Here is a 17,099-nt window from a genome sequence, read left to right as displayed (position 1 = left end):
GTTTACCATGGTAACATAGACATTTAATTTATCATGATGTTTACCAAGGTTACATAAACAACAAATTTATCATGATATGTACCATGAGAACATAAACAGTAAACTTTTCATGATGTTAACATTATTTGTTTTTATATTAAACACTCATTCAAATATTCATATTATTCAACGTTTAATTAAATAATTCATTTAACATTATTGTGAAGTTGTGTACATATAATAAAGCTTTAAACTTACTTTGAATGTTGAATATGATAATATTTCTTTAAAATAGTCTAGAGAAAAAAAATCTTTCCATTTGACCAGATACATGGACATTTTGTTAATTTTACTTCCTCTTTCTGTTTTGAATGAAATGTAAAGGGAAATAACTCACTTCTATGGTATTTTAATTATGTCCCTTTAAGATTTTACAAGAAAAGCATTGATGCAAAGCATCAAAGGGCGTCCAAGCAAGAAATGCAGAAAGTGAAGATGAACTAGTAGACATATGATGACACGATATTCTTATAAACTGTTCAATGGTTAATTGGTTTTTACCAGAATGAACAGACGATAGACATTGTTCATTATGAACTTTGATTGGCATGCTAGAGATTAGAATATTACTTGTTATTTCTTTATGATCGTGATTATTAATAACAACGGATATACATGTATACAATCATTCATACTCATGATCAACACGACACTTGTGGAATTGTCCCTTATTATGTTATCGCTATTAACGAAGACCCCCTCTTAAGGTATCTGTTCACACTTAGTAAAAATATGATACTGGTTATATTACCATGTTGATCACGTTGAGCATAATTGTTTTTTTATACAATAATTGTAATATCTATTTTAATATAAAAAATACAGATTTTATGAATATTGTTTCCCTCTCTTTTTTGTGTTTTATGTGCTATAATATCAATCGATTGAATAATTCATAAAATCTTATTTGTAACTTTGAATAATTCCTCGGCATCTTTATAATAATCAAGCACCCTCATACCGATTGGAATTATCGGCTTTTATTATGACCGAATAAAAGGCTCGAGAAGTTGCTGTCGCCCTTTCACAAAATCTCATTTCATTCCATAACGCGGCGCCGACGCCAATAATTAGTAACATATAATGAAATGTTCGGGCAACCACACAATCGCTTTGGTTAGTCTGCATAAAGCTTTCTTCAGATTAGATTGCTTGAGCTACGTGACACTGTTTCTGTAAGTGGACTGCGTTCGTAATTCTCCAGGAAATTGTGACAATTTTCTGACCAGTCGACCACAAAATGTTTTAGGGAATTATTTTAATTTATCATTCATCAAGTATTTTATTTATTTATTTATTTATTTATTTATTTATTTATTTATTTATTTATTTATTTATTTATTTATTTATTTATTTATCTATTTATCTATTTATTTATTTATTGTTGAGGAAACATAATTTTGTTCTTGTTGTTCTTATCCCGTGTTTTCAAAGGACGATCCGACATTGTTTTGTTGAATAGAAAATAACCATGTTCTTTTTCTCATTTTTCGATATAAAATCTAGAAATAAATTAAATGAAAGGTTACAAATTTGACAAATTTATTTTTCTAAGACTAATTCTTCTTTGTTTAAACTATACAAGTGTATAATTAATTTGTTGAATTCTGAGCCAAAGTAAGTGTAAAAACATAATGTTTACTGATTCACCGCTTGACAAAATAACGTATGTTGCGGAATGACGTCATGACGTCACATGTCGCAAGAAATATGATTGGAAGGCACATTTATTGATTGTGACGTAACAAACAACGTAGTAACCGCGATTGAAATGTGGCAAACTTACAGCGCAGACGTATATATGTCTGCTGTTTAAGGTTAACAATACATGTACCTACAAAATGGAAGGAAGTTCGCAAAATGATAACCAACGTGTATCGAAATGCACATTTAAAGGTAAAAATATTCTATGTATCTGAATTATCTTTAAAAACAATTGTTGCAAAAAGAAGTTTCTCTGTTTTAGTTTTTTTTTTTTTTTTGCAGTTTGATTGTTTTTCTTTTTAAAAAAACAAACTTATTTGGACATTTACTCCTGCTTAGTGTGATCGTCTGCTTAGTGCAATGAAATATAGATGCAGATAAACTTAAAGGTTTCCTCGATGAATGTTCATACATTATATGACAAATGAAAATTTGCAATATAATAATTATAATTACTGTACTAAAATTATGAGAGTTTTTTTAATTAAGGACTGAAATTAAATAGCATAATGCTATATTGTATCAAATGAAATGTTAAAATTAGGTTGTCATTTAATGGTCGATTCTTGAATGAGTTGTAACATAGAATAACTCTGTTATTTAAAAAAAAAAAACCAAAAAAACATGAAAACTGTACGTCAATAGAATAAAATGGGACAGAACAAAATATTATGCTGCTTTTTAAAGAAGGGGCTTTAATGTTAAGCATTCAAAAAGTATTTGTTTTGAACAGATATTTTAGCATTTGTTTAAAGCGATAATTTTGTTAACCACAGACAGCAGATATTGACCAGACATTATCATTCAAAGGAAAATACAATGAATAATTTAATATGTATCAATCAATAAACTTCCGTTGTTTATTTATCTTTTTTTAAGAAATATCACACATTATCGTTGTACAATAAATTATTATTACTTGTTCCATGTACTAATAATTATCTCTTAAATTAGAACCATAACATGACATACAGCATGACATATTCGAATATTTCACAAGCACGCTCGCATGCACGCATATTGTTCGGTCAAAGAACAGTGCAACAGTGGAAGGCGAAGTGAATGCATGTGGGACAAAGAGTGGTAGAGATAAATATAATCTCCTGCTTAAAAGTATGAGTTATTACCCAGAACTTAACCAACACCATTTGTACCTGATGATTGCTATAAGCATGAAACTGTACAGTAGTACAATTAAAACAAAAAACTTTGATTGCTTACTCGATTATTTATACTTGCTCTGGTTTTACCATTGAGCACTTTGCCTTGCTACCACTCGTTTTTTTGTTTGTTTTTTTTCCACTTGTGTCCTGCTTAAATAATTTCTGATGTATAGTTACATATATATAGTTACATGTATATGTTGGGTAAACGCAAAAACTTTTAAGGTACCCTGCTTACAATTTTCTATTCTGAAAATACTTAAATGTTTTCTTTACTGACATTTATTAATGGCACATGTGCAAATGTTTTTATACTGGCTGATTTGGTACGCTTTTGTGTGTCTAGCTGGCGAAAACACGACAAAGCGCCAAACGACTTTCGCCCTGTCGATTGGCTTATAAGCCAAGCTTTCAATTTGAACCGAGCGACAATGTAACATTGCGACAACGTGCGGCTTGGCGTGCCGCGCTAGAAATAGGACGACAAGGCGACAACGCGCCATTTGGTACTTTGTCGTGTTGTCGGTAGCGCCACCGCGACGCACAAAAGCGTACCAAATCAGCCACCATATGTTCTTGAGCCCATAGTTATTTGAATAAGAAACAAAAAAAGTTCCCTTCTTAAATCAGCGTCCACATACTTACACAATATATTTGAATATGTTGACATTTGTCTCCTGAAACAACCACTGTTTAGCTTTTCATTATATGTGATTCCTGGATATATCGAAAAACAAAGACCCTCTTAGTCCGTGTTCATTCCTAGAAATATATAGACACATTGGACATCGTATACTGTCTGCGTTAGTTTTTGGGTATACACGTATATTGAAACATAAGCTCTTTATTACAGTCCGCGTTTATTAATGGGTATGTATATTTCTAAACGTTGGCTATCATATACAGTCCGCGTTCATTCATGGGTATATATAGAAACACTGACAATCATATACAGTCCGCGTTCATTCATGGGTAAATATAGAAACATTTGCAATTATATACAGTCCGCTTCCATTTCTGGAATATAATTAGTTATATTATTATATTTTTGACATGCTATATGACCCTATGTAAACGGTTGTTTGGAAATAAAACCCGAGTCGCTATTGCAAATAACCTTATAATATGGTCATATAACCTGTCAGGAAGATTAATAACGAATTTATAAAATAGCAAACTTCCTTTCTTTGAAAAAGTAAGATAAAACTATATAAACCTCACGATTATCTCATTAGTGGTCAATGTAAGTGTTAAAGAAGTTTCCGATATTTTAATATACGCCAATTTATATTTGACTTTATTTTTCAAAATCTTTATTTTTTGTTACAGATATCCTCATTAGTCCAAACAATGATGACATCATCATTCCAATCAGTGCCACGTTCGACAAAGCCGTATTACACATTGGTATAGGAAACGGATGTGGTATATTTATAGAGAAGTTTGGTGTGAAGAATGGCAAAGAGTTGAAAACTTCAGTGAAACATGCCACCCGAAGATTCACAGACGCTCGTCACGAGAGAAAAAACAAAGTTAAAGACCTAAAAGCAAGTAAAAGTGAAGATGTTCAAAATATTGTAGCTGAAAGTGTCGAAAAGATTACAAGAGACATTCCAAGTATGAAAGAGATTGATTGGCAGCTGGCTAAGCTAGTCGACCATCTTTTGGTTAAGGCACCAACGGATATCAAAAGTGCTACAGATAGAATATCAGACACTAAACCTCTGAAAGAAAATAAGTCTTTAAATATCGAAAACGACATTGCTACCAATGCAATAGGAACAGTTTTCACATCTGAAATTAAGAATGATGTAGATCTACGTCGAAAACCAATGCATGAAAAAGAAATTGCTGACATTGCTACACCAAATTTGATTGAGCCAAATATTAACACTCCTTTGTACAGGCTTAATGAAACACATTTTAAAGCAGAGAGGTCATCTTCATTTGAAGCCATTGATAAAGTATATCAAAATGAAATGTTAGAGATTGCTATTGATACAGAAGCAGGTTTCAGTACACCAAATTGCATTCGGCCGTCGACTGAAACAGGTTTTCCACTTACAGACGATATGCATGTATATCTGGATGAAGTATTTGTAATCTCAAAACGAGGTTCTCAAATGTTTGATGAACATGTTAAAACAACTATAGAAAAGAGAAGAAAAGACAAACAACTAAAGAATGTATTCGAAAGCGATCCGACGAGTGCAGAGAATGATTACACAGTAGAAGACAGCAATTTGTTTGCAGACGTTTTAGACAAAGACCAAATTGGTCCAATTTCATCTCATCCAATTGTAGACAGAACAGCGGATAACAACAGCGATACTTTGAATCGTATCGGCCCGGATACGTTTGGTGACATTCTAGATAAAGAGTCAGATGATTCAGTGAATAAAGATATAGGTGAAGTTGAAGAAATGTCAGACAGTGACACACAAGATGATACCTTACATATAGAATCAGATGACAAAATCGTAGACATAATAGAATCAGATGACGATAGTGTAGACTTAGAAGCAATAGCTCTCCAAGATCAAGATGAAATCGACATAACAGAAGCCAGGAATGACATTGATGATACATATATTACATACAGCGATGTTGTTGACGGTGATGATAACCTGTTTGGTATCATGGACATTTACATAAAGAGTGATCTACACTTCGACTTACACAACGTAAGTGATTTGCATCCTAATGATTGATGTTTAATCAATATAAATGTATTTTCAAGAATTTTTCACCAACCGATTTGGTACGCTCGGAATACTATTATTATTGTTATCAAGGGCTAGGTTCTTTGATTGATTGATTGATTGATTGATTGATTGATTGATTGATTTATTCGTTCGTTCGTGCGTTCTTTCGTTCGTTCATTCATTCAATTCATTTCATTTCATTTTTTTCACTTCATTTCATTTCATTTTATTTCACTTCATTTCATTTCATTTCAATAATTATTTATTTATTTATTTATTGTTAATTTATTTATTTGTTTGTTTGTTTTTTTTATTTTATTTTATTTTATTTTATTTTTATGTTAATCTATTTCAGATACCAGCATCAGCCGAGCATTGTGACCAGAAGAAAGACTTTGGATATAAATTCTTTTCATTAAAAACTTTCTTTAAATAATATAATAAAGATTAGAAAAATAGCTTTCAACTTTATTAATTTCTTTGAGCCATAGACGGTATCTTAATCAGAAAAAGTTTCACATGTAATGTGTAACTCTAAATAGTTTTTGGATGTACATACAGTAATTGATTAAACGAGACAGAAGGGGGCGGCCTAGTTGTTAAGGTGTCTGCCTCTCAACCCAGAGATCATATTTCTTCATATGACACCAAAATAGATAAATACAGAATCCCTAAAGAAAGCCCAACACGGCAAAATTGAAAATGTTGCAGGCTCAGTTTGATTGAGTATGTTCATGGACGGTACTGGAAAATGCAAGTTACCGTCCACGCCCCCTGGTTGGTTCCAGGAAGCGGACTCGAACTTGTTTCGCAATCGAGCTTAAAAAAATATGTTTAAACGAACGAGAGAGATCCTGCCATGGCGGTTTTAACAAATCTTATATGAATGCAATCAACAGTCAGCGATTAGTAACATCCATATATAAACATGTCATCAAGATACATATACTTTTGGCGGATAATCTACTCCATAAATTTGATGTTACTTTTTATTTTTTACAACTTAAATGGATTTAATGTTTTATTAAATTTATGAACCAACGTTTAGGCTTTGATAAATTCCTTTTACCTCTGTCTAATAAAAGCAATAATAATTGTACTGACATAAACATGCAATATATGAAATCCGTGCACCCGATCGATTCATGTACAGACTCTATCAAACCAAGTCTGCAATTTTCATGTAATTTGCTGTTGTTAATGCTTCAAGGGATCACTTGTTTACCAGATATTTATACATGTCAAGTGCTGTGTGGCATCGCGTATTTCACTTCAGTGTTGTTATATTTTTCTGGTTCTCCGGGATCATTGACTCCAGCTCTTTTAAGTGTTGAGGATTGAATGCCGCTCAAGCCGGTGCTAGGGGGTGCGAGGGATGTTGCATTTTTTATTATCCTTCATGTACAGACAAACCGAGTCTGCAATTCTCATGTAATTTGCGGTTGTTAATGCTTCCAAGGAATCACTTGCTTACCAAATATTTATATATCACAACAGCGGGTGCCAAGTGCTGTGTGGCGGACGTAAAAAGTTTCCACGTACTTCACTTCATTGTTGTTATATTTTTCTGGTCCCTCGAGATCATTGACTCCAGCACTTTTAAGTGTTGAGAATTGAATACCGCTCAAGCCGGTGCTTGGGGGGCGTGAGGGATGTTGCATTTTTCATTATCCCTCATGTACAGACTAAATCAAACCGAGTCTTCAATTCATATATAATTTTGCTGTTCTTGATGCTTCCGGGGGATAACTTTTTTATCAGATATTTATACGATTAAAAGGTTTCGGTCGGTTTTAAGCAAAAAATCGGTTAGAAAACTTGACCACAAAACCACAAAACCGAGGTACTAAAACACGAGGTAATTTAAGATTGGTTTTAACATTACTTTGGCTTGTCTCTGATAAGATATGATATTTTGTTTGTACTCGTAGTTGTATTTTTTCCGACTGCACGCTATCTTATCTTGTACGGCACAGTCATAACGGACAATAGTACTCCATAATCAGATATGTTTAGAATAACAAAATTAATGCGTACAAAATGTGCTATTTTATCATTAAAAACAACAAAGTAAATGTTTAAAATCAAAGAATATCTTTAGTACGACCGTATTTCAAACGTTTGATGCGATCATTAAGTCTACGTTTATACAGTTATAATTTTTGCAAACCGTAACCACCCTAAAATTTGTGGAGATGAGATTAATCAATTTTAGTTAAGTTAAAATAAACTTATGATATTTAAACGTATGATACAAATTTGTTCTCATAATCTTTGTTTAACTCGATATATGATATAAATTCGCTAGATATGATAGATAATTAGATCTTGGACAAATCAATCAGGAAACCTTTTCCAGGTTCACAATCCGCACAGTTTTAAAGGCGTTTAATGTTTTTATTTCAATAGCTTTTTATTTGGACGTCGTATGCAGTTGTTGTATGCGCATTGAATTTCAGGCGATTTTATGCGTTCCAGGCTCTAAATGTATTCATAATATATGTCTTAATTTGTTATTTGTGTTAGCTGCTGTATATTTTCTTCTTTTAATACAGATTCGATGTTTTTGTTTTATTTGTATCTAGTCACTAGTTTAATTATGACGTTCCTGTTGTAATATGCATTTACGGTTTCGTATGTTACTTTAAGTCTTCATTTCACTCTGTCTATTTCCATATTTGTTTTGTGTCCCTTATGACTGTGTGTGTAGTTTTAGTATGTTTTGTTAATATGTTTTTTTATATTTCATATGTTTATTTTATGTGTATTTAGTTTGTCCATGTTTGGTGTATTTCTGTGTATCCGTCCATTTAGTCTGACCATGTACGTGCATTTCTGGTTTACTACGTCCGTGTATGCGTAATTATGTGGGTTTTTTTTTCGTTAACTGTCCATGTATGGGTCCGTCTTTTCATGCCTGGTTTAGTATGTCCATGTATGTGTCCGCCCTTTGAGTTTGTCCATGTACATGAATATTTCTAGTATGTGGCCGTCGCTCTTGTTTGTCCTGTTTAGTCTGTACATGTACGTGTCCGTGTAGTCTGTCCATGTCTGTGTCTGTCCGCTCTTGTCTGTCCATGTCTGTGTTAGCCGCTCAAGTCTGTCCATGACTGTGTCCGGCCACTGTCGTCTGTCCATGTCTGTGTCCTTCCGCTCTTGTATGTACATGTCTGTGCCCGTCCGCTCTTGTATGTCCATGTCTGTGCCCGTCCGCTCTTGTATGTCCATGTCTGTGTCCGTCCGCTCTTTTTTGTCTATGTGTGTGCCCGTCCGCTCTAGTCTGTCCATGTCTGTGTCCGTCCGCGCTTGTCTGTCCATGTGTGTGTTCGTCCGCTCTTGTCTGTCCATGTATTTGTCCCTCCGCTGTATCTATTGTTGATAAGTTTTTGTATGTGTATACTTGTGTTTTTCCGTTACTTTGTTGTTGCGTTAGGTCTGTATGTATCATTTGTATGTTTTCAACCGTTCAGTCTCTAAACCTGTATGTTCCGTTCAGTCATTTAGTATGTTCAGTCTTGTAGTGGAGTAGCGGGGGATCGAACTCCCTTGATTCGTAGACAGTCAGTGTTACCACTGCACCACAGCGCCCGCTCTGATTTATAACTGTTTTGGAAACTCCTATATACATAATCACTTCAATGGCTAACAAATAAGTTGTACAATTAAATTTTAACACCTTAATAATGGTGGCCAACCCGCGTGACATTTGGGAATAAAGAGAGACTTTATTTTGTTGTGACTGGATAAATTTTATGTAAAAAAACACTCGGAATTCTTAGCTTCAACAGAAGGCGTTGTAATCCCCTGCATACTTTTGTTAATTTTCCTGAAAACACAATTTAGTTTTTAAGAGCCGCTATGGTGTCATAAACACACGTACTAAAATTATTCCAGATAGGGTCAATATGCAGATAATGAAACGTGAAGGGTCCTATTAAAAACTTGTCTTGGAATACGATGTAGAAGTTTTAGTAATTTGAAAGAAAATACATGTACATAATTATAATACCGAACTCTGCAAACTGAATCAAAGCGCTCACAGCACTTAATGCAACGGACAAGAATGCCAAACTTAAAGGCACATTAACCTCCGGAAATAAGGCAATTTTCTCATTTAGAAAGGGCTTCTTTGTATTGTTTCTTTTTCGGAATTGTACATCACGTTGCGTATGCACTGTATTTCAATAACATGTAGTTTGTTATTACGATGTTAAAATTATACAACATAAAATATCGGGACTTACTCTGTAAAGAAGCTATCCTGCTAGCTGACGGAATGTCGGTTGTCCCATTCAGGTACCCGCTCGTGTTGGAGGGGCACCGGAGGTATTCTTCCACTGTAAAGTTTTGTTATTTCTATATGACTATTTCATTGTCGTAGTGACTTAAAATTCCACAAAAACAAACAACCAAAAATGTAAGAAATACTTTTTGCATTTAAATTTTTATTCTTACTTCAAATATTTAAGGTAGAAAAGTACATGTACACAGATGATTGATGCTTGATAAATCAATAGTAGACTGTAATGTTCTGTTGACGTCGACGAAACGTGTATGTATGTATTCTAGGCTTAATAGACATGTCTCTACCAAAAGGTGACCCATAAATTTTGAATTCAGTAATTCACTGAATGATACAAAATATGTATGCAAATCGATTTTTTGTGATGATACTATTCTGATGCACGGGAGAACAAAAAATTAATGAGACCATTATATGCATCATGGAGAATAAGGCGTTGCTGCTAAAATAAATGATCATATCTTTCAGACGAGCTTATAACTGACTGATAAGGTACACAACTCATACTGGTACCTGCCATGTTTTCCGTATGCATGGCCGACATACTGGAGCATTTTTTTCTGTTTTTTTTGTGATGAGACTTTCTGTTTACTGATTTTACTTTTTAATGTTAAATCGATGTTGATTGGCAAAATTATTTCAATTACCGTTTCATATATATAGCATTGTTTGGTTATAGTTAAATAAATCTTCGATTTCATATTCGTTTATCAATTGTGATATTCTTTGAGTATAATTGTGGCATTTTACATTGTTCTTTGTTATCTTTTTTATATACATGCATGAAATAGGGACTTTCTCCTATTTCATCATTGACTGGCAGATTATCTCACCAATATTTAAGCGGACTTTTTTATCTTTGTAAATCAAGTTTGAGTGTATAAGTCTCCACATGTAATTTTTCAGTGTTAACTTAAAATTTGTAGACGGAAATGCACATTTAACTATGTGCAGTGCAATGCTACCATACTGTATTTAACTTAATAATAATGTTTAATAAATCTTATGTTATTTTATCTTTGTCCCATTCTTTGCCGCGTATTGCTTTCATTACATGGCATCGTATTATCAATTCATCAATATGGGACTTCCACGCTAGGTGTTTGTCAATCGTCATGTCTAGGAATTTAACAGTTTTTGACACTATAATTTAACATTTCCTACATTAATTTTGGAAAATTTTGATTATTAAATTCATTTAATGAGTTTTTGTTTGAACTTTTTTCAATAAAAATTACTTTATAATTCAATGATAAACTTCATTTTCTTAACTGCTAATTGTTTAGATCCAGAAATTATCCACGCAGCAAAATCATCTACAAATTGTGATGCTCGTTTATTTATTGTTTTAAATGGTTCTATGTTTCAATAAAGGCATTCATGATTAAACTAAATATTGTACTTCTCTGTTGGCAGCCATTCACCGTTTCGATTATTTCTGAGTATGATCGAGTCGTGAAATCAAACTTTAAATTTAATGGTTTTTTTAGCAAGAAAATCTTTTATCCATCGAAGCATGCGTCATCGTATTCCTATTTTGTCTATGTTATCATGCAATACCAGCTCCCATCCATAACTAATCAAATGCATTGCTTATATAATCAAGAAATACGGCTATTAAATGTTCGTTATCATTAATTGCCCTACAACATTCCGCTTCATGTTGAGTAAGATTATCAGCATAGGAGTGGTGAGATCTACACCCAACTGAGTGACTGAGATTAAGTTATTGTTTTCTAAATGATTACACAGTCTAGGTTTAATCAAGTTGGTTTTTTTCATTAATTTTGAAAATGGTGATGTTACTGATAAAGGCCCCGCCGGGTCATTTTTAACTTTATTCGACTTAAGGAGCGGTATAATTATATAGCTTCTCCAGCTTAAGCAAGGAGGTTGTTCCACCTTTCCACAATTTGTTAAACAGACTTAATAAAGTTAATTTATTTCATCGGGGAAATTATTTATGGTATCATGATGTATTTCGTCTCCTCCGGGGGCTCCAGATTTACAATTTATAAGTGCCTTATTCATTTCCCTGTACTTTGTGCATAATAATTTTTGTATATAGCGTTTTCGTATTGTTTAACTATAGCGTTCGTCTTTTCTTCTGAATCTGTTATAATTGATTATTCTATTATTTATTTGGAAAGCCAGCAATTAAAGATAATCATTCTTTTCCTTTATATTTCTTATAAATTCCCACAAATTCCTTAGAGTTGGTTTTATACGTGATCTTAATGCAGAATTGTTATCCACGATTAACGTTTATGTAGCTTGTTTAATAGTTTCTATTACCGCAGATCTAACATTTTTCCATAGTCCATATCTTATATGTGTGCTTTAAGCTTTATGATCTCTTCTCTCTTTTTTTGGGGTTCTTTTAATTTAATAGCTTGTGTGCATTCATCATTCACCATAATTTAGGGGTTTGGTATATTTTAGTATTGGAATTAGATTTAGGCATTTCTGTGAATATTAAATATTGAAATATTTTATATTTCGATCATAGTTTAATTCTTGTCGGCATAAATACCTAATGTTAGTCCATTGACTTTCTGTAGCCTTTTTAAGCCATTTTTCTAATAATTTAATATTACACCTATTAATTTCAATGTTTTAGGTAGGGGGTCACTGCCAATACTATCGTCTTAAACTAAAAATTCTGGAATTAATAAATAAATTTGATGAAAATTAATGAAAGCTAAATCGCTGAGTCTATGTTGGAATCGTAGATACTAATTCTCGTTACTTGCCTGTCATTTAAATAGCTAAGATTATAGTCATTTGAAAATTCTTGCAGTTGCTCAGACTCTGTCATATTAATTAGTCTAGCTTGAATTTAAATTAGTTAGATCTACAGTCATACAGATTTATATATATACGCTACCACAATCAACATCTAATTAATAAATGAATGATGAACATACATGTAAATGTTAGCCATATGCGTGCTTATCAGTACACAGGGGCGTGTTTATCAATACTGGAAACTGATTGGTCACTTCAGACAATAAATAAATATTTATTTCATTTTGGGTCGGAAACCAATTAGTGCGAAACGTATTGAAGATTCACTCGAGCAACCACATTTGTTTATACTTATTTACTTGTAGCAGTACTCCACTTTTAAAAGGAAACTATAATAGGTAACCGGTTTTATTCAACTCAAAATAAAAGTAATCATTTCATTAGTTTATTATATTTTTTATTACGAGATGACGTTCCAATATTACATTTATAATCTATTTTCGCGATACACATTCTTTTTTTACGCGTTACACGGAACTCATTAGAATCACAGACACTTAGGGTGTGGAGCTCAAAATACCTTTAAAATCCAGATAAAATGTATATTTGTCAATCCCAGCACATGTACTGATCATATATATTTTTATATATAAAAAAATTAATATTAACCGTTTTGAAAAAAGTTCATATATAAGTTTTCAACGTCTATAACTGTATAAGTCTATAATAATTACACAAGATAATAATCTTCGCCGGAAAAAATCCACACACCTACCGTCAAAATCACCCATGTATTTTATTCCATTTCCAATATTTTCATATAATCCTTTGTCCATTGACACAGAAGATAATATTCTCCAAGATGATGGTCAATTTTAAACTTCAATGGTAATATAAACAATGCGTCAAAATAAACATCAAGATTATCGCATTTTACTCCATTTACAAAATCTTTCGACAAATTTGAATGACTGGCTCCCCAGCTTTGCCGTATACAAAAATACAAGTTGCTTTGAGTTATGGGAACCAACATAATACCGAATGGCTCTGCCTATAGCCGACAGGTCCAACTTCACTCTCATCTTCAAAGCGCAGCGGTACCAGCACCATTCCCAAAGCAGGGGAAAAAACACCTTTGCATGTTAATTATTCAAAGATGTTGATATCAGATAGATTTCCCAAGACAGTTTAGTAATACACACGAAATGTTGACAGTTGACACTTATAAAAATCCAACCGAGTGTGGAGACATTTACTTTTATTATAGATGATTATGTTTTTAATAAATGGAAAGTTACTTTTATTTTTGTGCCCCCACATTAGTGGCGGGCATTTAGATTTACCCTTGTCCGTCCGGCCGTCCTTCCGTCCGTCCGTCCGTTCACTTTTGTGTCGCACGTAACTCAAAAGTATTTGACCTAGAGTCATGAAACTTTATAGGAATGTTGATCAGCATGTGCAGTTGTGCACCTGGGTATTTTCGTCTGGATATTTTTAGTATTTTCAGAGTTAGTGCCCTTGACTTAGTTAAATTTTGCAATTTTCAACTTGTGTCGCATGTAACTCAAAAAGTATTTGACCTAGAGTCATGAAACTTTACAGGAATGTTGATCAGCATGTGTAGTTGTGCACCTGGGTATTTTCGTCTGGATATTTTTAGTATTTTCAGAGTTATTGCCCTTGACTTAGTAAAATTTTGCAATTTTCAACTTGTGTCGCACGTAACTCAAAAAGTATTTCACCTAGAGTCATGAAACTTTACAGGAATGTTGATCAGCATGTGTAGTTGTGCACCTGGGTATCTTCGTCTGGATATTTTTAGTATTTTCAGACTTATTGCCCTTGAGTTAGTAAAATTTGGCAATTTTCAACATGTGTCGCACGTAACTCAAAAGTATTTGACCTACAGTCATGTAACTTTACAGGAATATTGATCAGCATGTGCAGTTGTGCACCAGGTATTTTCGTCTGGATTTATTTAGTATTTTTAGAGTTATTGCCCTTCACTTTTAAAATTTTTTGCAATTTTCAACTTGTGTCGCAAGTTTCTCAAAAAGGATTTGACATAGTCATTAAACCTTATGGGCAGGTTGCTCAGCATATTTTAGATTTGCACCTGGGGTTTTGCTTGTGGATTTATCCAGTATTTGTAGAGTTATTTCCCTTGAATTAGTAAAAAGATTGACAGAACAGTGGCGCGGTGGGGGCACCCGTGTCCTATGGACACATTTCTAGTTTGGTCTTAACACTATCACATGTACATTGATCTGTGATATATATATTTTGACACCTGTGTCAAATTCAATTGAGAGCCTTCAGTGACTTTTTGACTAACCAGTGAATGTCCCACGCCGTGAAGATTCCTCAGTGATGGTTCTGGCTCCCAAAACTTTATAAGTCGCTTTTTTAACATTTTTTCTTTTGTCTGATGCAGAATTGTCACAGTATAAAAATGGGTATGCTGAATACCTTATGCTACCACAGTGAAATGGGTATGCTTTACTGTATCATAATATTTACAAGTTGTAAATATTGGTATACTAGGTTATATACTGCTATTTTAGATTTAAGAATTAACCATTTTTGCCGGGCTACTATTTAAATGCTATAGACAAACATGTTCTCTCTTTTGTTGTATTTGTCTGTAAGATCACATGTTTGTTTATATAGCATTTTTTCAGGGCTGGCAAATCTGATTTCAACATAGTTGTCCGTTTTTATCACTTGTCTGTTTGATATTATTATTGTAAATTCTTGAAAAATTTTCACTTGTCCGTACAGACTGTGGGACAGCCTTGGAAATAGGGAGAATTGATTTTGCTGTCCCTGGTTACCTATCCAATGTTTAAGCCATTAACCTCTTTTAAGGATTTATCCTGCTTTGCAAGCTTGTACTTCCATCTGATGAAAGTCTAATCTATCCAGTGTTTAGCCCTTAATCTGCTGTATTATGTAATTGGGATTTACCCTTTGATATTGGAACAGTTCATTTGAAGTTTCAGGGATTTTAGTATCATAATGCACAAAAAAAAAGATAAGCCAGTGTTTTTTTTCACCAAAATATTCGGCGAAATTCTCCCTATTCCCCCCTCAAAATAGTATGTTTTTTTTCCCCCTCAAAGCTGAAATTTCCCCCTATAATATGGCAGCCCAAATCTGCCTGCAATGAATATCATTTTTTTGCAACTAACTGCCGGAAAATGCTTTATTTTAAGCCTGTAAGACTTACTGTTAAGCAAGGTTTTTCATATAGGTAAGGGGAGCTACTCCTGGTATCCCAACAAGTTTATCATGTGACACATCAATATTTTAGATCCGTATAAAAATCCCCCTCCTATTGCATTTTTTCCCCTCCAATAGGCACCGACCCCCTTCCCCCAAAAGTGAAAAAAAAAACACTGTAAGCTACCAACAGTATAGAGCCTGGTCAGACTATACAAAAGTGCTGGCAGAAGATCAACATTATCTGTTCCCTAGTATTTTTGTAATATAAAGTGTCTTGATTTATTTAAAGAACTATTCCACATTCAAAGCTGTATATTCTATTGCTGTAAGGATTAATAAACAATAGACTATAGGCAAGTCCATTCTTGAATTTTAATATCATTTAAACATGCTTGAAATCTCATTGTAAACTTTTCTTCAACTTTTTCTCATATAAATGTATTGTTTTGCAAATTAATGAAAGGCTGATAAAAAAATATAGGTCAGTAAATTATCAATTTTTGCATGGATCGGATGTTTTGTATGTATATTTTAATTTTGACAAAGTTTAAATGAACAGATAAATTCTTAAACTATAAACCTAAAATAGTTTGATACTATGTGGTGATTGGTGGAAAAAGATAGCGGTAGGGTTTACAAACTTAATTCTTTTATTGATTTATTTAATATCAATTTGGTTTAAGATAAAAAGTTAACTCTTATGTTTTATTGTACTCTTGTACTCAATCACAAGGGCATATCATCACCTTAGTACAGTAATGGGTAAAGTCCTTCTAAATTTAATAGGAGTTACCAGTTTTTGCACAACAGTCACAAGCATAATGACTGTAATAATATACAGCTTTACTTATTTGGTTTCATAGCTACGAAACTATTAATGTCACCTTATTGTTATACCGTTGAAATTTTATAGGTATTAACCAGGTACTGCAATAAGGTGATTCAAGGTTATTTACATTGTTGATATCAGAGTTATTGGTTGTTAACTTATGGCATCTACCTCTTAACCCAGGGTTTGTGGGTTTGAACCCTGAATGAGCCGGAGCAGTGTGTTCTTGTATGACACTAGAACTGGTTACCACTAGTTCCAGGAAATAGACACTTGAGTGATTCAAGTTTGTCTCAAACTATTATTGTAAAGTAATTAATATAAATATGCTTAAACTTAAGAGTTTCCATTCTTTATGATAACTGCAGATTCTTGTCATTAGC

General features: G+C 33.1%; 2 protein-coding genes across 3 annotated transcripts in view; both read left to right on the top strand.

Annotated features, from left to right (window-relative positions):
* The first annotated feature begins 1,801 nt into the window (after positions 1–1,801).
* On the top strand, positions 1,802–6,069 carry LOC132722170 (uncharacterized). The gene is made up of 3 exons (XM_060706611.1): positions 1,802–1,935; positions 4,236–5,590; positions 5,967–6,069. The coding sequence occupies exons 1-3, from the start codon at positions 1,881–1,883 to the stop codon at positions 6,045–6,047; spliced, it is 1,491 nt and encodes a 496-aa protein (XP_060562594.1). The 5' UTR covers positions 1,802–1,880; the 3' UTR covers positions 6,048–6,069.
* A 6,854-nt stretch (positions 6,070–12,923) lies between these two features.
* The window catches only part of LOC132722180 (phosphonopyruvate decarboxylase-like), a 29,533-nt gene continuing 25,357 nt past the window's right edge, over positions 12,924–17,099 (top strand). For both annotated transcript variants that reach the window (XM_060706629.1, XM_060706628.1), the window contains exon 1: positions 12,924–13,060. The gene's annotated coding sequence lies outside the window, so the exon portion shown is untranslated. The remainder of the gene's footprint in view (positions 13,061–17,099) is intronic.

Source organism: Ruditapes philippinarum, unplaced genomic scaffold (genome assembly GCF_026571515.1).
Source record: "Ruditapes philippinarum isolate M1 unplaced genomic scaffold, ASM2657151v2 ctg1955_1_1_1_1, whole genome shotgun sequence".
NCBI lineage: Eukaryota > Metazoa > Mollusca > Bivalvia > Venerida > Veneridae > Ruditapes > Ruditapes philippinarum.
The sequence above is the reverse complement of the archived record's forward strand: the minus strand, read 5'-3'. Positions and strand labels throughout refer to the sequence as shown.

What these genes read in the sequence shown, in the direction of transcription:
- LOC132722170 (XM_060706611.1), top strand. Translation starts at nt 1,881, where the DNA reads ATGGAAGGAAGTTCGCAAAATGATAACCAACGTGTATCGAAATGCACA. An exon ending in ATCGAAATGCACATTTAAAG is followed by an intron (nt 1,936 to 4,235) that starts GTAAAAATATTC and finishes TTTTTGTTACAG; the next exon opens with ATATCCTCATTAGTCCAAAC. An exon ending in TACACTTCGACTTACACAAC is followed by an intron (nt 5,591 to 5,966) that starts GTAAGTGATTTG and finishes AATCTATTTCAG; the next exon opens with ATACCAGCATCAGCCGAGCA.